Source organism: Cucumis melo, chromosome 7, assembly GCF_025177605.1.
Source record: "Cucumis melo cultivar AY chromosome 7, USDA_Cmelo_AY_1.0, whole genome shotgun sequence".
In the NCBI taxonomy this organism is placed as follows: domain Eukaryota; kingdom Viridiplantae; phylum Streptophyta; class Magnoliopsida; order Cucurbitales; family Cucurbitaceae; genus Cucumis; species Cucumis melo.
This window is the reverse complement of record NC_066863.1, coordinates 9,009,560-9,033,746: the sequence shown is the minus strand read 5'-3', so window position 1 is coordinate 9,033,746 and position 24,187 is coordinate 9,009,560. Positions and strand designations below refer to the sequence as shown.

Sequence of the window (24,187 nt, the reverse complement as noted above, 5' to 3'; positions counted from 1 at the left end):
TAAATTCAGGTGCGAAGCCCTACCTAAACCAATCATCATATTGGTCCCTAAGCCCCATTGTTGGAAAGGCCCTTTTTTCGGGAATTTCCGATGTTAGCCCAAGTAAGTAAAAGCCATTCAGGCAGGGGTCATTGCCTTAGATTTTAGGTTCGATTTCAAAAGATATATTAGCTCGAGTTCTAGAACAGCGAGATCAATCGTCGTTCCAGATCGAAAGAGAAAGATCAAGCTTTCATAGTGGCTCTTGGCCCTAAGCCGAGAAAAAAGCCCACTCCTAGGTTTCATCCGTGCGTGGTCTGAGATCAGCGAATGAAAATAATAACGATAATAAAATTAGAAAAAACATACTTCGTTCATCGATGAGGTAGATCTAGTACTTCACTAGAAGGAAAAAGAAGAAAAAATTTTGTGGGGAAGAAGAAAATTTATGGGGAAGAAGAAGATTTGAAGGGGGATTTAAAAGGAAAGAAAAGGTTCATGGGCAACACATTATTTTTTATGGAACGACGGTGAAAGACTCTTTAGGTGGCGTGATATTCTCTGTATATGTTTGGTTTTGAAAACCAGACATTCATCCTTCTTTTTTTCTTTTTTTTAATAGGTCTGATTTTCAAGACCAGACATTTTTTTTTTATTTTTTTAAACATAGGTCGGGTGTTGAACACTCTACCTATTAAAATGTACAATATTATAATAAATATTTTTAAAACTACCATAGATTTCTAAATATTTTTTTCATTTACTATATTTAAATAAAACATCCGTAATTATACATATATGTATATATAATTATTTGAATTATTGAAGGTTAAGAATTATATTATGGGTTTTTTTATAGATAAAATAATTGATTTGATAGGAAGAGTTAATGAGGAGAGAAATTATTTGATTTTATTTTTGGACGAAGGAAATAAGATTTGATTTTTATTAAATGAAGAGAGAGAAGGGGTGATTGGTTTATTTAGAAAAAATTGAGGAAAAAGGAAAAAGGAAAAAAATTATTAATTTTATTTAAATAGGCATGCTCGGGAAACGTGCACTTTATCCTCTTCATTGAGAAACTCTAGCTTCATTTTTTCTTCAACAACACTACTACAAAATCTACTTTACTTGACACTAGGCACTTTTACATACTTGACGCTTTTGTTAAAAAAACGTCAAGTATTGACAATTTTAAAGGAAAAACGTCAAGTATAATCACAAAAAAGCGGAGATTTCACAGAGTTTTTTGGATAATTTTACGCTAACCTTTATTTGACGTTTTTTTCGCGTCAAGTATAAAGGACATTTTACTAGACATTGTATTCGTGTCAAGTATTGTGAAACGTTACTTGACACGAAAACAACGTCAAGTATAGTTTAAAGAAGACAAAATTTTCACCAAAATTTTCGAATTATTTTTACTTGACGTTTTGTGTCTCGTCAAGTATAGTTGAGATTGTACTTGACGGTTTTGTCGCGTCAAGTATAGTGCAGATTTTACCTGACGTTGATTCCACGTCAAGTATAGTTGACATTTACTTGACGTGGAAATAACGTCAAGTATAGTTAAAAATTTTATTTGATACTTTGAAAATTAATATTTTAAAAATGTCAACTATAAAAATATAAAAATATTTTTTATTTCTCTCATTTCATTAAATAAATTTATTAAAATAAAATTACTAAAATAAAATTATTACAATGTTATTAAAATAATCTTATTAAAACAAACTTATTAAAATAAATTCTCCAAAAGAAACTTATTAAAAATTAATTTAGTAGAAGAAATATATTAAACTAAATTTAATAAAAAGAAATGTATTAAAATAAATTTATTAAAAAGAAATTTATTAAAATAATAAAAAAATTTATTAAAAAATTCCCTCCAAAACAACTTTTCATTTTCCCCCTTTTCTCTCCCAAAACCCTTCGATCTCTCTATCTCCATCTCTTATCTCCACATCTCTCCAGCCTGCCGCCCGCCGCCCATATCCCAGCCGACGCAATCCCGAACACCCACCCGTGCGAAGCCTCCCGCCGCCCGAAAATACCCGTGCGAAGCCCCAGTCGTCGAAGACCACAAAGCTCGAACACCTAGCCGCTCGAACGCCCGCCGCCCGAACACCCGCCACCCGAAACGCCACCGCCCGAACACGCCGCCGCGCGAAACGTCTCTGCCCGAACCCGCCCACCGCTCGAACTCGCCTACCGCGCGAAGACCCGCGCTGACGACCTGTGAAGACCCGTGTCGACGTCCCGTTTTCACCCTCGTTATCTTGCAGCAACTTTTCGGTCACCAATCAGCAAGGTTTCAAGCCTTTTCGGTAAGAGTTGGTAAGGATTATTGCTATACTTTCTTTTTCGAATTGGATTTAAGTATTTGAATATTCATATGAGCCATTGGAATTCGTTTGTTGTTCTGTTTGGATATATTACTAACTGTCTGACTAAGATTCAGCAAGGTTTAACACATTTTGGACTAATTCGCACTTGATTAAAATGTCTTAGATTAGTTTTTGAACCGGAAAAGTTTGTTGGGCTTAGTTCTGAATTAATTTGGAGTGATTAATTAAGGTTTATGGTGGATTTTGGATAAGTATATTACTTTTTAAAATCCCATGGTGTTGATTAAGGTTGAGATTTATCATTTAGGCTTTCTAAAAGTTGGTATTTCTTCAAGTAAGTGGAATTTTGGATTGAGAATTATATGATGTTGAGCTAAATAGTTTCCACATCCCTTCTACAATGTAAATTTTGATAAAGATATGTTTTAGTTAGGTGTAGAGCACTTTTATGATTGCATCGGACGTGACTATTTTATTTTTTGGATCATCTTGAATTTCTGATAATTGGTGGGTATTGTAAACTTTTCTAGATTTAAAATATATCAATAGTTATATAATACCAACTTAAAAGTAGACATAAATGCCTTGTTTAACGAATCTTGCATTAGAAACTTAGATTAATAGGTGGTGTTGGAAGTAATAAGGATGAATTGGTTCTTGGCTTTTGATATGTTTATTTTTATAATTTCGTTTTTATTTTTATCTCCACTTTTGGTTTGAATTGGTTCTTTTTGTTTATTTAATTGGAACTTATTTTCTTAAGAAAATAAACCAAACCATTACAACACTTGTTAATTTGAGCTTGATTTCGAGTAGTAGAACACTTAGGCTAGATTAGGATTTGTTTGTTGATATGATAGTAAGTTGCATGAGTTACCTGATTTTGAATATTATAATTTTTTTTTGTAGATCCAAGATCATCATAGTATAAGTATGGATAAATCATGGATGTCAAAGAGTAGATTATCTAAAGAGTTTGAGTTGGGTGTAGAGAACTTCATCAGATTTGGATTTTCCAATACAACTAATACTTCTATACGTTGCCCTTGTTTAAAGTGTGGAAATTGTCAAAAACATAAAGCCAATGATATAAGAGATCATTTATATTTTAATGGCATTGATGAAAGTTATAAGACTTGGTTTTGGCATGGTGAAGATCTTCCTAATTCATCCTTTCATGGAGAATCCTCTAAGTGTATGTATGAGGAGAGTGATGTTGGAAATATCAAAGAAATGGTTGAAATTGCTCATGAGCAATATTCAAAGGATCCAAGTGGTTTTGAGAAATTGCTTAATGATGTTGAAAAGCCGTTATACGAAGATGCAAAAAATTCACCAAGTTGTCTACATTAGTGAAGTTATATAACTTAAAAGTTAGACATGGATGGAGTAACATTAGTTTCTTAGAACTACTGAAAGCGTTAAAATATATCTTACCTTCTCCTAATGACCTCCCTACATCAATGTATGAAGCAAATAAAATGTTAGGTGCATTGGGAATGGAATATGAAAAGATTCATGCATGCCCTAATGATTGTTGCTTGTATCGAAAGGAATATGCCAACGCAATTGTGTGTCCTGAATGCGGTGAGTCTAGGTGGAAATATGGTATAGTACTTTCCACCTATTCCACGATTTCAACAGATGTTTAGAAGTGTTGAATGTGCTAAAAACTAAACTTGGCATGCTACTGAAAGAGAAATTGATGATAAATTAAGGCACCCTGTGTCACACCCCCTCCCGGACTACCTGCTACCTTAGACCGAAAGATGGTGTGAAGCCGACGAACAACGTTATTCTGTACCTGTATCTGTCGACTCTGCTTAAAACTTTCATGTGATGAACTTGCCAATCTAGTATATAAACTATTGTACATGCCACAAAACACATCTGATCCTAGGCTAGTCAAACACAGCTAGTCAAAAACATACATGAAGTGTACCTCAAAATTTACCAATTTCACGAGTAAACCTAAAGACACCTTAATCAAAATATAACCAACAAAATTTACACAACTACAGCTCCTAAAGCTTATACAAACTGTGGAGTATCTATAACATACAAGGGTGTGAATACATCACAACACAACAGACTTTATGCCCAACTCAAAACACGTACTGGCAATCGATAATGAAGCTTCCGCAGACTAAGGCAGTCTATCAGGCACCGGGAAGTCGATCTCTACCTGGAAAATGGGTAAAACATTTTGGAAAGGGTGAGCTATGAAGCTCAGTGAGTGACTCAGTTTAAAACTATGAATTTAAAGATAAGAGCACGTGAAAACTTTACACATATAAATCTGTTTATACAAGTCGTAAATGTAAATGTGTAATAGTAAGAATAGCTTCCTTAAATACTCAGCATGTTCATCATTGAAATCTAGCAAGGCATATCAAGTATATCGAAGCATTTTAACTAACATGACGAATCTACGTTGTGTAGGGTACACCTAGTACCACAACGTTTACAAGCACTACGATGTAGTGGGGCCCGCCCAGCACTCCCATCGTCTTTGTCGTAGTGGGGCCCGCCCAGCACTCACGACAGCATCGTTGTTACGGAGTACACTCAACGTCAACAACGAAATCTAACCAGTGTGCACACGGTAATCTCTAGCCTCAGGCTCAAGATCTCAGTCATGTAGTTAATGAAAATTTCATAAATCATCATAAAATATTAAAACATGCCTGCTTATAAATTTTACACAAAGCTCGAACTTTACTCAGCTCTTTCGTGGAAAATTGTAGTTCTTAAAACAAAACTTCATACTAATTCATGCTTTGCTTAAAATATTGTGGTTTAAATACTTTCCAAACATTTAATATCTACGTGCTAGCATAAATTTCTTTAAGAAATCTAGTCTCCAAATGTATATTTGAAAATAGTCATGAAATTCAAATACCTTTCATGGCTTCTTAAATAAACATTTATCGCATTCAATCATAATAACAGTTATGGAAAATATTTCAAAGTTGGTTTTGTCACTCACAGTCTTGGGCTAGATCCTTGGTCTATAAGCTCGGTTTAATTCTTCTCGGCCTGCCAACAACCCAACCGAGTATTAAAACCTTAAACATTCTGGTTTCCTAAAGATATACATAACATGTCGCACCAAAGATGACGCTCACGAAAACAAAGCTTAAGAAATAAAATCCTATTTCAACAATTCTCTAAAATTTCCAGATTTCTAACATAAATTTCAAAGAACTATAAATTTCTCAATACTTAACCAAAATGAGTGTTCTTTATATCAAACTCTTCATTTTGAGATCCTCTAAAACTTACCTGAAGACATATAAATCTGATTCCCCGTGCATAAACACATATAACCCTCAAAACAGAACCACTTCCAGAATCGCGCGCACACGACCTCTTTAACTTGTTCCTTCAATTTAACCAAGTTTTAGTCATTTTTGGTTTACAGTGTCTTCATGAGAGTTGTAGTAAATTGAATAAGCTTTCCAACCATACCAAATAGAGATTCTAACTCCACCGATACACTCTGAAATACAAGAAAAACCAGAGACCTCCTGATTTCGAGTGAAAACCAACTGCCCTGTTTTCTTCATCAAAAAGCACCAAATGAATATCCGAATTTGCTCCAACATTCTTCATAAAGTTTGTTTAAAAATGAGTTAACTTTCAGTAAATGTAAATCGCACCTCTTAATTCCTTTTGAAGAGTTCAAACCGAATTAAAAACCAGTGATGTGCAGAATGAACTAAAATTCAGCCATTGATACACTTTGCTTGAGTTCTTCTCCTCTTCTTCAACCTAAAAATTCTAGTAAAATTTCTCTTCTTCTTCCAAACTCTCTCTTAGAAGTTCTCTGCAAATTGAAGAAGGAAAAAGAAAAGAAAAAAAATAAAGGAAACTTGGATGTCTTCAAACTTGGCGGTGAAGGGAAGAGAAGAAGAAGAAGAAAAGAGAAAATGAAATTTTCTTCTCCTTTTCTTCTTTTTGTCCTTTCTTTTCTTTCTTTTCTTTAATTAATTTAATAAAACTATTTAATATATAAATATATATATTTATATTTACACTTAATTTCCATTTTTTTTCCACATTTAAAGAAATTAAACCAAGAAAATATCGGGTTTACAACTTACCTTCCCTTTAGAAAATTTCGTCCTCGAAATTTAGAATGTCCTTAACTGAAAAGTATCGGATAGCTCTTCTTCATCTGATATTCTGGTTCCCAAGTTGCCTCCTCCGCTCCATGATGTCTCCACAAAACTTTTATGAGTGGAATCGTTTTGTTTCTCAAAACTTGTTCCTTTCTGTCGAGAATCTGAACTGGTTCTTCAACATAACTCAAATCTTCTTTTAATTCAACTGGTTGATCTTGCAACACATGCGATGGATCTGGTATATATTTTCTTAACATGGATACATGGAAAACATCATGTATTCGTGCAAGTTCTATTGGCAACTCAAGTCTATACGCTGCTGGTCCCACTCGTTCCGTTATCTGATATGGCCCAATATATCTAGGACTTAACTTACCTTTTCTTCCGAAACGAATAACACCTCGCCATGGAGATAATTTCAAGAAAACTTGATCTCCAACTTGGAATTCTAGGTTTCTTCGTCGCTTATCCGCATAACTTTTCTGTCGATCTTGGGTTTCCTCAGATTTTCTCTGATCAACTTAATATTGTTTGTCGTAATCTGAACCAACTCAGGACCTACTAACTTCCGCTCTCCCACTTCATTCCAGCACACAGGAGTTCTGCATGGTCTCCCGTATAAGGCTTCATATGGTGCCATACCGATACTAGACTGATAGTTATTATTATAAGCAAACTCCATAAGTGGCAAGTGGGTATCCCAACTTCCTTTAAGTTGTAGGACACATGCTCTCAACATGTCCTCTAAAGTTTGGATGGTCCTCTCGGACTGACCATCTGCTTGGGGATGAAATGATGTACTAAACTTTAGCCCTGTTCCCATTGCTTTCTGTAAACTAGGCCAAAATTTAGAAGTAAACCTCGGATCCCTATCTGAAACTATGGACACTGGTACTCCATACTGACTCACAATCTTATCAACATATAATCTCGCTAGATGGTCTAACGTAGATGTCATTTTAATCGGTATAAATCGTGTCGTCTTGGTGAGTCTGTCTACTATTACCCATATACCATCATGTCCACTGGATGTACGAGGTAATCCAAATAGAAAATCCATAGTAATATGCTCCCATTTCCACTCTGGCACTGGCAAAGAATTAAGAAATCCTCCTGGCCTCTGTCTTACTGGTTTAACCTGTTGACAAATCAAACATCTATCAACATATTCAGCTATCTCTTGCTTCATTCCAGACCACCAATAAGTCTTCTTTAAAGTTCTGTACATCTTGGTGCTACCTGGATGCATAGCGTAAGCTGAACTGTGAGCTTCTTCTAGAATAGCATTCTTAAGCTCACTGATATTCGGAACACATAATCTTCCTTGTTTAACAATGGCTCCATCTGTTCTCAGCTCAAACTCCACCTCTAAGCCTTTCTTGGATTTCTCAAACTTCTTCTGTAAATTACTGTCTTCTGACTGTCTTCTTACAATCTCAGTTACTAGAGAAGACCGAACCTGAAATTGAGCTAAGAGACTTCCTGAATCCTCTGTAGTTACTACTGCCTTGGAACCTCTTAACTCATTCAACAAAGCTACTCGAATACCACACAAGACACTCTTCGGAAATCTTGACTTCCTGCTTAATGCATCTGCTACTACGTTGGCCTTACCTGGATGATACTCTATAGTACAATCATAATCTTTAATCAGTTCTAGCCATCGCCTTTGTCTCAGATTTAGCTCTTTTTGATCAAAAATATACTTCAGACTTTTATGATCTGTGAAAATATGGCACTTTTCCCCGAACAAATAGTGTCTCCAGATTTTTAGTGCTAAAACAACTGCTGCTAGCTCAAGATCATGGGTAGGGTAATTACACTCATGCTCCTTCAACTGCCTTGAAGCATAAGCTATTACATTCCCATCTTGCATAAGCACACAACCTAATCCTAGCCTTGAAGCATCACAATAAATCACATAGTCCTTCCCTGTTACAGGAAGTGCCAAAATAGGTGCTGTAACTAGTCTTTTCTTCAATTCCTGAAAACTTTGCTCGCATTTATCTGACCACTCAAACTTAACATTCTTCCTTGTCAAAGCGGTCAAAGGCAATGCCAATCGAGAGAAATCCTCAATAAAACGCCTATAGTATCCTGCCAAACCCAGGAAACTACGTACTTCTGTCGCACTAATTGGTCTTTCCCAATTGACAACCGCTTCTACTTTTTGTGGATTGACACTAACTCCTTTTGCTGTAACTACATGCCCCAAAAATACTACTTGTTCCAACCAAAACTCACATTTGCTGAACTTAGCGTATAACTGTTTTTCACGTAGAGTCTGTAGAACAATCCTCAGATGTTCCTCATGAGATTCTCTGTCAACTGAGTAAACTAATATATCATCAATGAACACAATCACAAACTGATCTAAATACCGATGGAAGATCCTATTCATGAGATCCATGAAAACCGCTGGCGCATTCGTTAAACCGAATGGCATAACTCGAAACTCATAATGCCCATACCTCGTTCTAAATGCTGTCTTAGCAATATCTGATTCTCTAACCTTTAGCTGGTGGTATCCTGACCTTAAGTCAATCTTAGAGAACAACGTTACTCCCCTTAGTTGATCAAATAAGTCATCGATGCGTGGTAAAGGATACTTGTTACGTATTGTAACCTTGTTTAACTGTCTATAGTCAATACATAATCTGAGGGTACCATCTTTCTTTTTCACAAAAAGCACTGATGCTCCCCACGGCAAAACACTAGGCCTGATGTATCCCTTGTCAACTAGTTCTTGTAACTGCATCTTCAATTCTTTTAGCTCGCTTGGAGCCATTCTATACGGGGCCTGTGAAATAGGTGCTGTTCCTGGTAATAATTCAATGGTGAACTCAATCTCTCTATCAGGTGGCAAACCTGACAGATCATCTGGAAATACATCAAGAAACTCTTTCACCACAGGAACATCTTCTGGCTTTAGTTTTTCTCTCTGCACTACTACGATGTGTGCAAGAAACGCTGTGCAACCCTTCCTCAGTAATTTCTCAGCTTTCAAAACTGAGATTAGACTTCTAGAAACGGCCTTCCTCATACCTCTAAAAACAACTTCAGCAAAGCCTGGTTTTCTGAAAACCACTTCCTTCCTATGGCAATCCATAGATGCATAATGAGCAAATAAGAAATCCATTCCCAAAATTACATCTAACCTCTGCAACTCTAGTGGTAGCAAGTCCACTAGCAAACTGATACCTTATACTAAAACTTCACAATTACGTAACACCTCATTAACAAGTAAAACGTCACCAACTGGAGTAATATAGCTAACCCCTCAGATAAAGGCTCTAGCATCCTATTCAACTTAGTCAGAAATATACTAGAAACAAAGGAATGCGTAGCACCTGGATCAAATAAAACATCTGCAGGTACATTACAAATAAGAATCGTACCAGTAATAACGTCTGGTGCATCCTCTACTTCTTGTTGAGTCATAGCATAGACTTTTCCCTGTTGCCTCGGTCTTCCAACAACTCCCTTTTGCCTTGCACCACTGGTGCCCTCTGTTGGAACCACTGAAACTCTCGATTGCTCAATTGTCTGGGACCCAACTCCCTGATCTCTCTGAACTGTCATGTTCAACTGCGGACAATCTTTCTTGAAATGTCCTGGCTGTCCGCACTGGTAACATACACCGGCACCTACCAAACACTGACCCCGATGGTTCCTGCCACAACTCGTGCATGGTATTCGCCTGACGGTACTAGCAATGGACTCCTGACCTGGTTGCGATCTTACTGTTGATCTAATGGGTTGACTAGGTATTCTCTGGCTCTGTCTCTGAAAAACACTACCATAACTCACGTTCCTCGATGCTTGGCCTCCAGAGCGATTCTTAAAATCTTGACGGCTTGAAATATTTATCCCAGGCATGAACCTCCGCTGCTCACGGCCTCTAAATCCACTAGCTGTTGAAGTCCCACGACTAAGCTCCACTGCCGATTTCTCTTCTGTTATACTCTGCTCCACACGAAGGGCAGTCTCCACTAACTGAGAGAAATTCGTCCACTTAGCAATGGCTGTAACTGGGGTACGTATTTCAAAACGCAACCCTCTTTCAAACCTTCGGCACCTGTCACTCTCAGAAGCTATAATAACGTCAGCATACCGTGAAAGCTCGGTATACTTCCTCTCATACTCAGCCACTGAAAGTGATCCTTGTTTCAACCCCAGAAATTCATCCCTCTTGGCTTCGCAGTATGTGTTGGGATAATACTTATCTTCGAATATGCCTCTAAAAGTCTGCCAGTCTAAAGCACGTGCATCACTGCGTCTTGCTAATATAGATTTCCACCATCCTTCAGCCTCTTTTTGCAACAAAAATGTGGCCAATCTAACCTTTCGCTCCTCAGGACAATTCATCACATCAAAACACTTTTCAAGCATATTCAACCAGTTCTCTGCATCAGCTGGATCTGTGGAACCTTCAAACACTGTAGCCCCTAACTTCTTCAGCCGTTCAATTCCGTATGCCTTTTCTGGATCACTAGGCTCTGCTCTATTTGTCCTTCCTATTTCCTGTGTTGTTCTCGCAAACTGCTCGTTTCCTGCACCACCTCGAACTCCTAGGGTACTAGATTCCCCTACAGATGGACCTTCGGTAGGACCTTGCATCCCGTCCTGATTCTGCCGGCGTCGTCTACCAGTACGTGGTGGCATGACTCCTATAATATGTCAACACATTAGACATACTATAAATACTTAACTCAAATGCATGATACTAAATGTCTACTCACGTATTAATAATAATTGGACTCACTTCTACCCTTACCTAGACCATACTCCACTAGTTCCCTTTAAGCTAACTTGACGTTCAATTATTTACTTTCCAGTTTCTTCTTAGAGCTAACCGCTCTACCTAAATTCCCATGGAGCAAACTGCTCTGATACCAAGTTGTCACACCCCCTCCCGGACTACCTGCTACCTTAGACCGAAAGATGGTGTGAAGCCGACGAACAACGTTATTCTGTACCTGTATCTGTCGACTCTGCTTAAAACTTTCATGTGATGAACTTGCCAATCTAGTATATAAACTATTGTACATGCCACAAAACACATCGGATCCTAGGCTAGTCAAACACAGCTAGTCAAAAACATACATGAAGTGTACCTCAAAATTTACCAATTTCACGAGTAAACCTAAAGACACCTTAATCAAAATATAACCAACAAAATTTACACAACTACAGCTCCTAAAGCTTATACAAACTGTGGAGTATCTATAACATACAAGGGTGTGAATACATCACAACACAACAGACTTTATGCCCAACTCAAAACACGTACTGGCAATCGATAATGAAGCTTCCGCAGACTAAGGCAGTCTATCAGGCACCGGGAAGTCGATCTCTACCTGGAAAATGGGTAAAACATTTTGGAAAGGGTGAGCTATGAAGCTCAGTGAGTGACTCAGTTTAAAACTATGAATTTAAAGATAAGAGCACGTGAAAACTTTACACATATAAATCTGTTTATACAAGTCGTAAATGTAAATGTGTAATAGTAAGAATAGCTTCCTTAAATACTCAGCATGTTCATCATTGAAATCTAGCAAGGCATATCAAGTATATCGAAGCATTTTAACTAACATGACGAATCTACGTTGTGTAGGGTACACCTAGTACCACAACGTTTACAAGCACTACGATGTAGTGGGGCCCGCCCAGCACTCCCATCGTCTTTGTCGTAGTGGGGCCCGCCCAGCACTCACGACAGCATCGTTGTTACGGAGTACACTCAACGTCAACAACGAAATCTAACCAGTGTGCACACGGTAATCTCTAGCCTCAGGCTCAAGATCTCAGTCATGTAGTTAATGAAAATTTCATAAATCATCATAAAATATTAAAACATGCCTGCTTATAAATTTTACACAAAGCTCGAACTTTACTCAGCTCTTTCGTGGAAAATTGTAGTTCTTAAAACAAAACTTCATACTAATTCATGCTTTGCTTAAAATATTGTGGTTTAAATACTTTCCAAACATTTAATATCTACGTGCTAGCATAAATTTCTTTAAGAAATCTAGTCTCCAAATGTATATTTGAAAATAGTCATGAAATTCAAATACCTTTCATGGCTTCTTAAATAAACATTTATCGCATTCAATCATAATAACAGTTATGGAAAATATTTCAAAGTTGGTTTTGTCACTCACAGTCTTGGGCTAGATCCTTGGTCTATAAGCTTGGTTTAATTCTTCTCGGCCTGCCAACAACCCATCCGAGTATTAAAACCTTAAACATTCTGGTTTCCTAAAGATATACATAACATGTCGCACCAAAGATGACGCTCACGAAAACAAAGCTTAAGAAATAAAATCCTATTTCAACAATTCTCTAAACACTACAAGAATTTTGGCCTTTAATGTCGGTTTAAAACCGACATTAAAGGCCTTTAATGTCACTTGGCAACCGACATCTTTGTGAGCGTTATTAAAGGTCTTTAATGTCGGTTGGGCTTTAATGTCGGTTTAAAAACGACATTAAAGGCCTCTTTAATGTCGGTTTAAAAACGACATTAAAGGCCTTTAATGTCAGTTTTCAACCGACATCTTTGATGGTGTTATTGAAGCCCTTTAATGTCGGTTGGACTTTAATGTCGGTTTAAAAACGACATTAAAGCCCTCTTTAATGTCGGTTTGTCAGTTTTCAACCGACATCTTTGATAGTGTTATTGAAGCTCTTTAATGTCGGTTGAACTCTGATATGTCGGTTTAAAACCGACATTAAAGCCTAGTTTTTTTATTCATTTACAAATTTATTTTTATTTAATTGTTACATTATTGTCCTATAGACCGACATTGGGTCAATGTAGATAAATATGTTTTTCACACGCCAACAAATCAATGAAATTCATATTATGTTAGAAACTATAACATTTGTCTTTTACATTTGAATACACAAAATAAAATATTAATATTATGTTTATATATACATTCTACAATAGTACATGAAAAAAGATTCTAATACAAGAATTAAATAATTAAAAATCCTAAATGCCTTCTCAGTCTTCAATTTTCAACGGTCGCTTGACCATTTCTACACAATTGCTTAGCTTTCAACCCGATATCACTTCAATTATCTACAAACAATATCCAAATAAACCATTTATATGAATAACAAAGCTGTTTGAAGTACTGAAATTGCAGAAAAGGATGAAAAGTAAGAACAAAATAATTGGAAGAAAAAATGCATACCAAGACCAGAAGCACTGATTGCACAAGATAGGTAAACAAATATATCCCTGATTCAGTGAAAGTGAATAACAGATCCAGTTATGGTGCCTTCAACTGTTAGATCTTCAACTCGACAAATCTGCAGAAACAAGCCAAGCAAACAAATATCAGATTAGACAATGAAAAGCATGTTCAGTGTAATGAATAAATCTCAAAAATAATATTCTCCACACAAGATAACTACTTAGTGGTCAATCTGGCTAATGAGACACCTGAAGAGTGAAGGGCAATGTGGAATTCACGTTACAATCTTCAGGGGGGTGAAGTAGTTCCGCTGGACAATCAGAAAGTTCACAGTAGAGTCGTGGTCTCCTGCAAATTTATAGAAAAGTTAGGGAAACAAAAACGAAATTACTGATCTACGATCATACATTAGAAAACTTACGTCTTATTGGCTTTTGAATCGTCCAAAGGTCCTCGGAGGAATGACTTAGGCCCAACCTTAATATTATCAAGTAGATATTCAACACTTGGTACAAACAAACAATAAAAAAAATGTGCATGCTCTTATATGTACGGTTTAAGCGAATTCTAAACAGTAAAGAAAGTTAATTCAGCTTACATAGATACTGAAAAACAATGATAGTATAAGACGTTGTGCTTCAATAAGATTTCCTGGTCCAGTAAGATTCAAGTATCCTTGTCCATGAACACCTAAATTTGCATTCGAATGTATAGAAGATGACTCCTGACAAAAACAAACAGATAAATGAGCATGATTTACTACATCATAAATTTTAGTCAATAAGAAGTCTGTGAAGTATGAAATACCTTGAGAACCAATAAATTACTGGCCTCAAGCAGAGATGTTGCCACAACATATTAATCTATCAGACTCTATGTGATGAATAGATCATGCATACAGCAATGTCAACTCTCTCAATCTCTAATTCTACCTCAAATTTAAAGGAGGCTATTGACAACCCATTTCCTATAGAAACACAACCCTTACCAGAGATCGAACTAAAATTTCAAAATGTACAGCTTTCACCTAAGAGAAGACCCTTTAATGGGTCACGACTGAACAAGGAGCTCAAAGAAAGAGGTGCCTGCATTTTTAAATGTATTAGTAGTACAATAACAATGTTGAAAATGGATTATGATCAAAAATGGATTATGATCAAAAATGGACTTCAGAACAGTTTTAAATGTATTAGTAGTACAATAACAATGTTGAGCAGCTGATAGAAATGCTTTCTTGAGGAGCTGCTTACACTCAGCTGTTCTTCGTTGATGAAAACATCCTTTCCAGATGTTACAGAAACATTTACGGACGACGAACCTGTAAAACAGCAGTTGTCTTGATTCAGAAATGATTTGGAGGGAAATACTTCATGCATTACAACTTGGTCAAACTTACAGTCATAATTCGCCCATCCTATCCTTTGTCGAGCTAAGTCATAGACAATGATTTTATCTTTCAAAACAAGATCTACAAAATGAAAGGGTGGTCGTCATTGAAAATGAAGATGAAGTTCATTGAAAATGATGGTATGTTCGATTGTGGTTACTATTTCATTATCATTTCATGGCACAAAACCACAACTTAGTCAATTTCATTTGGTGGTGGTGATTTTTTAGTTTGAAATTAAATTTGAGAAAAATAATAGAAATCTGAGGCTATTGAGACTCTTTATTATTTTTTGTTACAGGAAATTTGAGATTAAATTCAGAATTTAACCTCCCAAAATGTTCAATCCATCCTCAGCTTTCTGAAAACCGATGCACCATAAAGCTGGTTCCTGCAAGATAAATTGTTTTGCATTATACAAATGCCATAATTCAACATACAAGTCTCAAAGAAGACAGGATGCATGAATGAAAATATTTGGCATGATGTGCAAGCAAAATTATAGCAGCTTACTATGGAGTCAAACTGAAGATATTCTTCAGGAGTCACCACCATGGATGCAATGCCCTCAAAATTAAAACTGAGGACAGGAAATATTTCTGCTACACTAAAGATAAAAACACGTAATCAGTTAGTTCCTGAAAAAATAAAAGAACAAAGGCTCATTTCTCATCGAAAATAAATCATAGTTTCCAACATTATTTGGTTCAGTCACACACCTCGTAGAGACATTCTTCCAATAATCATATATTACAATAAAAATGAAATAAAAAAAAAAAAAGGACTCCGCAGCACTGGACATGAAAGAACGACCTAAACAGAAATATAACTGGAGTTGCAACCAGCTATCATGACAAAATCATATTAATCGGCAGAATATCACCTTTCCACAAACTATTGCAAAAAGGGTAATCATGTTGAATCAACGCCAACTGATATCAGTTTAGTTGAATCATCCTTCCAATAATCATATATTACAATCATGAAGTTTATTGCAAGCAAGCATGGAACCCCAACCACTCCAAAGAAATCAAACCTAACCCTAAGAGACATACAGGAACACAAACAAACTTACCACACTGACAATCCAATCGTAAACTTCTTCCACAAGGTATGCCAAAGTTGTCCCAGAGTCGATAATAGTTTCTCCTGCATTTGATATTGGAAACATGGTGGGGTTTGGAAACAGTTGCCCACTGAGTGCAATACTCTGTAAATTTAATGTATAGTGCGGCCTGATTTCAATTAAGAAATAAATAAGTTGTGAATAAATGATAAAATTATAAACATATTTCTAACAAAAGAATAAATGAGGAAGGAAACAGGCAAAAGCAAAAATTAGTTGCCAGAGACGAACAACAACTTGTTGAAAGAGTGACACAATAGGCAAGAAGGGTTAAGAACAGTGCAATATTTCTATACAAGTTTCCTTGTTAAAGTAGAATTCATCCCCTGATGAAGGAAGAACAGCCATGAACCATGGAGTTCAAATACAAAATATGGCACAAATAATTAGAATGAAAAGAAAAAACTTTCATATTTTTGAGAATTAAGACAAACTTGGCATAACTCTTCTTTTCATGGAGGCTATCCCTCTTTTGATGTATAATGCCAGTCTTAAAATCTCAAATTATGGTTGGGTCACATAATTTGAGATTTTAAAGTCGTGGTTCCAAACTAGAGATTTTCAGGTGATCTTAAAAATACTGATCGTGAGAAAATAAAAGAACAAAGGCTCATTTCTCATTGAAAATAAATCATAGTTTCCAACATTATTTGGTTCAGTCACACACCTCGTAGAGACTCTGAAGCATTGGCTACCCCTCGAAATTGTGGGAGTGGCTGATTGAGAAACAGCAGAAGTTATCTGCAAGTAAGTGAGATTAGAATCAGAACCAGTTCATATAGATGAAAGCATTATCAAAATTTCCACGGCCACTACACAGCTTGCAAACAGTAGATCAGAAGGAGAGATATATAGCTAATAATGTTATGACAGAAACAAGAACAAGCAAAGAGAGTGAAAAACCGTAAAGATCGACACAAAGATTTACGTGTCATTAACAGTGTGTTAGCTATGTCCACGAGCAAAGAGAGCTAACAATTTTACTACTAGAGAGAAATATCAAACAGTGCAGATACAGAGGTGCCAGATAATAGACTAAAGGCATTCCTACAAATGAAATAAAAAAAAAAAAAAAAGAAAGAAAAGGACTCCGCAGCACTGGACATGAAAGAACGGCCTAAACAGAAATATAACTGGAGTTGCAACTAGCTTCTTATCTTACAAAAAAAGTGAAGGAAACTCACTAGAATTTTTCACAACCCAAAGAATTTTTCTACTGTACTTCACATTTCAACTACTCTGAATCTGACAAAGAGTTAAATACAATATGCAGTTAGCTAAAACAATCCCTTGAGCAAAAAACCCCCCAAAATTTCAAACCATACAAAGTAAATAAAACTAAAAAGAGAGACAAATGGGAAATCAGAAACTTCACCAAATTAAACTTTAGGTCAGCGATGCTCTTTCGAGGAAAATGTGAAATTAGATGGATCTCTGAATCTGGTGTCGGAAATGAAGCGGAAGATTTAGAGAAAGATGAAAAGGACAACGACGGAAGAGATAGAGATGTGGTTTATGCGTCGTCTTCCATGCCATCGTCGCCAAAAAATGCTCTCATTCCGACAAGGTGTAGATTTACACCAAATCATTCGTCGTTTAACGATAACCGGTACCAGAGTTCTTCGATTACAAGTGACAGAACTATCGAAGAAGAAGAGAAAATAGAGCGGTGATTCGACCCTAAACCCTAATGTGAGATTGAGAAGAGAGGGAAGAAAGGCGTGAGAGAGTGAACTAAGGGCTGAGAAGAAATCGAGAAATAGGAAGAGCAAATGAGTTTTAATTTGACTTCTAATTTTATTGATTTAATTTAACAAAATTAAAAAATAATTAAAGAAATTAACTATAGCTTTAATGTCGGTTTAAAACCGACATTAAAGCTCTTTCTTTGATGTCGGTTTAAAACCGACATTAAACATCCGCGTTTTGAAAAACGACATTAAAGATCCGTTTTCATTTTTTCCAACCGACATCAAAGCCCATATTTCTTGTAGTGAAAATTTCCAGATTTCTAACATAAACTTCAAAGAACTATAACTTTCTCAATACTTAACCAAAATGAGTGTTCTTTATATCAAACTCTTCATTTTGAGATCCTCTAAAACTTACCTGAAGACATATAAATCTGATTCCCCGTGCATAAACACATATAACCCTCAAAACAGAACCACTTCCAGAATCGCGCGCACACGACCTCTTTAACTTGTTCCTACAATTTAACCAACTTTTAGTCATTTTTGGTTTACAGTGTCTTCATGAAAGTTGTAGTAAATTGAATAAGATTTCCAACCATACCAAATAGAGATTCTAACTCCACCGATACACTCTGAAATACAAGAAAAATCAGAGACCTCCTGATTTCGAGTGAAAACCAACTGCCCTGTTTTCTTCATCAAAAAGCACCAAATGAATATCCGAATTTGCTCCAACATTCTTCATAAAGTTTGTTTAAAAATGAGTTGACTTTCAGTAAATGTAAATCTCACCTCTTAATTCCTTTTGAAGAGTTCAAACCGAATTAAAAACCAGTGATGTGCAGAATGAACTAAAATTCAGCCATTGATACACTTTGCTTGAGTTCTTCTCCTCTTCTTCAACCTAAAAATTCTAGTAAAATTTCTCTTCTTCTTCCAAACTCTCTCTTAGAAGTTCTCTGCAAATTGAAGAAGGAAAAAGAAAAAAAAAATTAAAGGAAACTTGGATGTCTTCAAACTTGGCGGTGAAGGGAAGAGAAGAAGAAGAAGAAAAGAGAAAATGAAATTTTCTTCTCCTTTTCTTCTTTTTGTCCTTTCTTTTCTTTCTTTTCTTTAATTAATTTAATAAAACTATTTAATATATAAATATATATATTTATATTTACACTTAATTTCCATTTTTTTTCCACATTTAAAGAAATTAAACCAAGAAAATATCGGGTTTACACCCTGCTAACTCTCCAGCTTGGAAGTTAGTCGACACCATGTGACCAAATTGTAGTTCTGAACTCAGGAATCTTCATTTAGCATTGTCAACTGATGGAATAAATCCTTATAGTGATATGAGCTCCAAGTACAATTGTTGGCCAGTTGTGATGGTGATTTATAATCTTCCCCCATGGTTATGTATGAAACGAAAGTTCATGATGTTATCAATTTTGATTTCAGGTCCAAAGCAACCAGGAGATGACATTGGGATATACTTAGAACCATTGATTGATGATTTAAAACTTTTGTGGGAAAGTGGTGTGCAATGTTATGATATCTATAATGAGGAACTATTCAACCTAAGAACAGTTTTACTATGGACGATTAATGATTTTCCAGCCTATGGAAACCTTAGTGGATGTAGTGTGAAAGGGTATAAGGCATGTCCAATTTGTAAAGATAACACATCTTCAATACGATTGAAATATGGAAAAAAAATGACATACCTTGGGCATCGAAAATTTCTACAACATAATCATCCTTTTCGTCGTCAAAAGAAATCGTTTAATGGTCAGCGAGAACTTGGAAGTATTCCTGAACCTTTTTCTGGGGAGGTTGTATTTGAAAAAACTAAAGATCTTGACTTTCAAAGAGGAAAAATAAACAAAAAAAAAAAAACACTCTAAAGGAAGCACCAAGAGTTGTTGGAATAGGAAGTCTGCTTTTTTTGAGCTCCCCTATTGGAAGCATCTTCATGTTAGACATTGTTTAGATGTGATGCATATTGAGAAAAATGTTTGTATGAATATTTTAGGTACACTTCTCGATATTCCAGGAAAAACTAAGGACGGTTTGAATGTTAGACGTGATTTAGCTGATTTGAAGATTCGACCTGAGCTTACTCCTATTAATGGGGAGAAAAAAATTTTCATTCCCCCTGCTTGTTATACACTTACTAAGAAAGAAAAGCGGTTTCTTTTGAAGTCGTTATCAAAAATGAAAGTTCCTCGGGGTTACTCATCCAATGTCACGAATCTTATGTCAATAGAAGATTCAAAACTGATTGGTCTAAAATCTCATGATTGTCATGTCCTCTTACAACAATTTCTCCCTGTTGCCATCAGATCTGTGCTTCCAAAACATGTTCGATATGCTATAACTTGTTTGTGTCTTTTTTTTAATTCTATATGTAACAAAGTTATAGATGTTACACAAGTAGAGAAGCTGCAAGAAGACATTGTGATTACATTATGTTTACTAGAGAAGTACTTCCCTCCTTCATTCTTCACGATAATGGTCCATCTCATTGTACACCTTGTTAGAGAAGTAAAACTTTGTGGGCCCATTTATTTGCGATGGATGTATCCATTTGAAAGGTTCATGAAGGTTATAAAAAATGCTGTGAGAAATCGAAATTGTCTAGAGGGTTGTATTGCTGAAGGTTATATATTAGAAGAAGCTGTTGAATTTTGTTCAGAATTTTTATGTGGAGTAGATCCTATTGGACTTGGTTGTCAAAAGTTAAGAGACAATTCTGACTATTCAGAACTTGGTAGACCATTGTCAAGTGGAGTTACTAGCATACCTGAACGAGAGCTGTTATATCAAGCTCATCGATATGTTTTGGAGAATACCGTTGATGTGCAACCATATATAGAGTAAGTTCTTCTGTCTATAATCCATTTATTTCATTGAAATTCATGAAACTAAAAGTAATTACATTCTTGTTGTACTTCATAAGGAAACATTTGATTGCATTGCAACAACAACACTGAAGTAGATCAAAAAAATCAGAAATGGATTCAAGATGAACACAATCGAACCTTCATATCTTGGTTACGAGAGAAGGTATAACTTGAAATTAGTTATTTAACATTATCCGTTCTCATTTATATTCTAATTCTTTCAGTCGCTGTCACTCAGGTTGAAACAGAACTTGCAACAGAAGATGTTGAGGTTTCAGATAACTTGCGGTGAATTGCTCATGGCCCTCATCCAGTTGTTACTACTTACAATAGTTATGCTATTAATGGATGCCACTACCACACAAAGTCGCATGACAAGAATAAAATTGTACAAAATAGTAGAGTTAGTTTAGTTGCAAAAACAATGCAAGTATGTAGCTCGAAAGATAAAAATCCTATAATCGGAGAAATGTCCTTTTATGGTGTGATAGAAGAGATTTGGGAACTTAATTATAATTCATTTAAGGTTGCCATTTTTAAATGTGATTGGGTTGAAAATAGTGGTGGTATCAAAACTGATGATCTTGGGTTTGTGTTAGTTGACTTAAGTAGAGTAGGGCATAAGAATGATTCTTTTATATTCGCAACTCAAGCAAAACAAGTGTTTTTTGTTGAGGATCCAAGTGATAGTCGGTGGTCTATTGTTCTTACTCCACCACAAAGAGATTTTGCGGATCAATATAATGATGACGAACTTGGAGATACAGTTTTAAATTGTCAAGGAATGCCTAAAACTACAATAGATATTGAATCTAGACTTGATTTTGATGAAAATACTCCAACATATGTACGAGCTAATTGTGAAGGCACATGGATTGCTAATGAGTAAATGTTTGGGTAGGTTTTTACTTATTAGTTTGTATGAATATGTTGCATCTTATACTTGGCTAACTAAACTTTATTTTTTTTCTCAGATTCATTCTTATACAATGGAGCTACCAACTGGTGAGGACTTAACACTTAGATTGGACGAGGTTGAAATAGGTTTGGATAATGCACATACGGATCACTTAGAACAAGTTGATGCATCAAAGAACAAGAAGAAGAAAACAAGAGGACTAACATTGATGCATGATGTTACAAGAATTAAGAGTACGAGGGAGAAAACAGTAGTTGAATACAATGAAAATGGAATACCTATTGGGGAGAATGGGCACAAGCTTCAATCTTTCATTGGATCTTGTGTGCGTCATCATATATCCCCATCACACATGCATCTTGGAAGGTAGTGCCGACTGAATTAAAAGAAAAAATATGCAGCATGGTTGAGGTATGTAATAATCCTTTCTCTTTTTAAAATCGTGCAAATATTACACTATGTTGTGGCTATCCTGCAGCTATGGTAGCCAATCATGTATAGATTGATACACTTATTGTATAGTTTAAGTTGTAGTATGTTGTGGCTATAATGCAGCTATGGTAGCCAATCATGCATTGACACACTTATTGTATAGTTTAAGTTGTACTATGTTGTGGCTATCCTGCAGCTATGGTAGCCAATCATGCATAGATTGATACAATTATTGTATAGTTTAAGTCGTAGTATGTTGTGGCTATCCTGTAGCTATGGTAGCCAATCATGCATTGACACACTTATTGTATAGTTTAAGTTGTACTATGTTGTGGCTATCCTGCAGCTATGGTAGCCAATCATGCATACATTGACACACTTGTAGTTGTGCTATGGTAGCCAATCATGCATATATTAGTTGTAGTTGTTCTAAATGAACGCATTGTTTGGTTTGTCTAGGGAGCATTCATAGTTGATGGTCGAAGTAAGAAGGTCATTATGAAAACGGCTGGAGTTTCATTTCGTCAATTCAAGAGTTGGTTGACAACTCAATATATTATCCCTTTTATGGATGAACTACAACTCTTGATAGATCCACCTTCGTTGTATGCTCACATAATTGATAAACCTGTTTGGCAAGAGTTTGTTAGGTCAAGAATGTCTTCAGAATTTCAGGTATTAACCTTTTGTCTTGTAATCAAATCAATCATAGTATAAAGCACATGTTTTTTATTTTAATCTTTTTACGTAAAATTTGTATAGAAACTGAGAAGAGAACAGCAAGATCGAAGAAAGAGGAGTAAATATACTCATAATATGTCAAGACGTGGCTATGCTAATCTTGCCAAGAATATGGTAATTAAGAATGTTATTGTATTTTACAAATATATCCTAAAATTTAACTATGGTGTGCTTAATGATATACAGAAAAAGGGTTCTTTCGAAGAACAAGATTTTGGACGAGCTAATATGTGGAAAAAAGCTCGGACAAAAAAAGATGGAGGATACATAAACGAAGATGTACAACAAGTTGCCAATGAAATAGTAAGATTCTCAATGCTACATTTGCACCAAATCACATGAATATATACTTCTAACGTATTACTGGTCATATTTAATCTTTTTTAGGATGAGATTTTGGATAAAGCACCCAATGAGGAATCACCTAATGATGCATTGACTCAAGCGTTGGGTACTCCAGAATATGGCGGACGAGAACGTGGTGTGGGTGGTTTCATTACACCTACTGTTTATTTTCATCAAGCAAAGCCAAGAAAGTCAAAGAAGGTGGATACAACCCAACAAATTATTGATGAAAATGAAGCACTTCGTAAACGTATTCGAGAGTTAGAACAAAAAGTTCAAAGCATCCCAACATCGGAACATGGTAGTTGCTCCAAGAGCAAAATCCAAGAGAAGGTAAAATGTTTGTTTCTAAAGTAAAGTTACAATATTAATTATTTATGAAAGTGAAGCTATCATTTACTTGTGCTTTGAAAATATCGATGGTTTTAGGAGAAAGTTTTAGAAAATGTAGTAAAAGAGAAGAAAGGGATTGCTACTAGTGTACCACTGGTATCTCTTACATCAAAGAAGAAGGTCGTAGAGAAAGAGGAAGTGAAAGAGGAGGAAGTGATTGCTACAACGCCGATGACAAAGAATGAGGTAAATGTGAAGGTGGATTGTAAGCAAACAATTTTATGTATATGAGTTCTTAGATTGTTACTTACTTGTGTTAGGTAAAATCTTCAAGGCCGATGACAAAGGAGGTGGAAGTTACTAGTGAACCATCAAATCTACCAATACAATTGAAGTATATTCTTAGATATGCTGAAAGGGTAATGGTTGATGGGTCTAGTTTTTCATTTCAACTACCTCTTGAGTTATTTGGTATATCTCGAAAGAGTTATGTTTTGCGAGAAGATGTTATTGATTTTTGCAACATGCAAAAAGTTAAGACTTTATCAATGGTGGCTTATATTACGTAAGTAAATGTTACTTCTTCATGATATATATATATTCACACTTTTTAGTTAGTAGTAAGTTGATGTATGCAATTAAATGTTACTTCTT

At 35.7% G+C, this 24,187-nt stretch overlaps 2 protein-coding genes across 16 annotated transcripts in view; both read right to left on the bottom strand.

Moving 5' to 3' along the window:
* Nucleotides 1-9,646: 9,646 nt before the first annotated feature.
* Nucleotides 9,647-24,187, bottom strand: part of LOC127150220 (uncharacterized) — a 103,237-nt gene continuing 88,696 nt past the window's right edge. For 3 of the 15 annotated variants that reach the window (XM_051087552.1, XM_051087550.1, XM_051087549.1), the window contains exons 3-6: nucleotides 18,285-18,384; nucleotides 12,619-12,668; nucleotides 11,748-11,814; nucleotides 9,647-11,124 (exon numbers count right to left, since the gene is read on the bottom strand). In XM_051087552.1, the coding sequence (XP_050943509.1) occupies nucleotides 9,662-11,119 (1,458 nt within the window). In that variant the 5' untranslated portion in view covers nucleotides 11,120-11,124; nucleotides 11,748-11,814; nucleotides 12,619-12,668; nucleotides 18,285-18,384 and the 3' untranslated portion in view covers nucleotides 9,647-9,661. Of the gene's footprint in view, nucleotides 11,125-11,557; nucleotides 12,079-12,618; nucleotides 12,669-18,284; nucleotides 18,385-18,470; nucleotides 18,563-18,661; nucleotides 18,851-24,187 lie in introns of those variants that run through there. The other 12 variants (XM_051087554.1, XM_051087556.1, XM_051087547.1 and 9 more) reach the window with 10 other exon arrangements.
* Nucleotides 14,527-17,220, bottom strand: LOC127150357 (aspartic proteinase 39-like). The gene is made up of 6 exons (XM_051088057.1): nucleotides 17,152-17,220; nucleotides 16,843-16,916; nucleotides 15,563-15,656; nucleotides 15,380-15,440; nucleotides 15,059-15,130; nucleotides 14,527-14,980 (listed from the first exon to the last, which is right to left on the bottom strand). Exons 1-6 carry the CDS (start codon nucleotides 17,218-17,220, stop codon nucleotides 14,832-14,834), a joined length of 519 nt encoding a protein of 172 aa, XP_050944014.1. The 3' UTR covers nucleotides 14,527-14,831.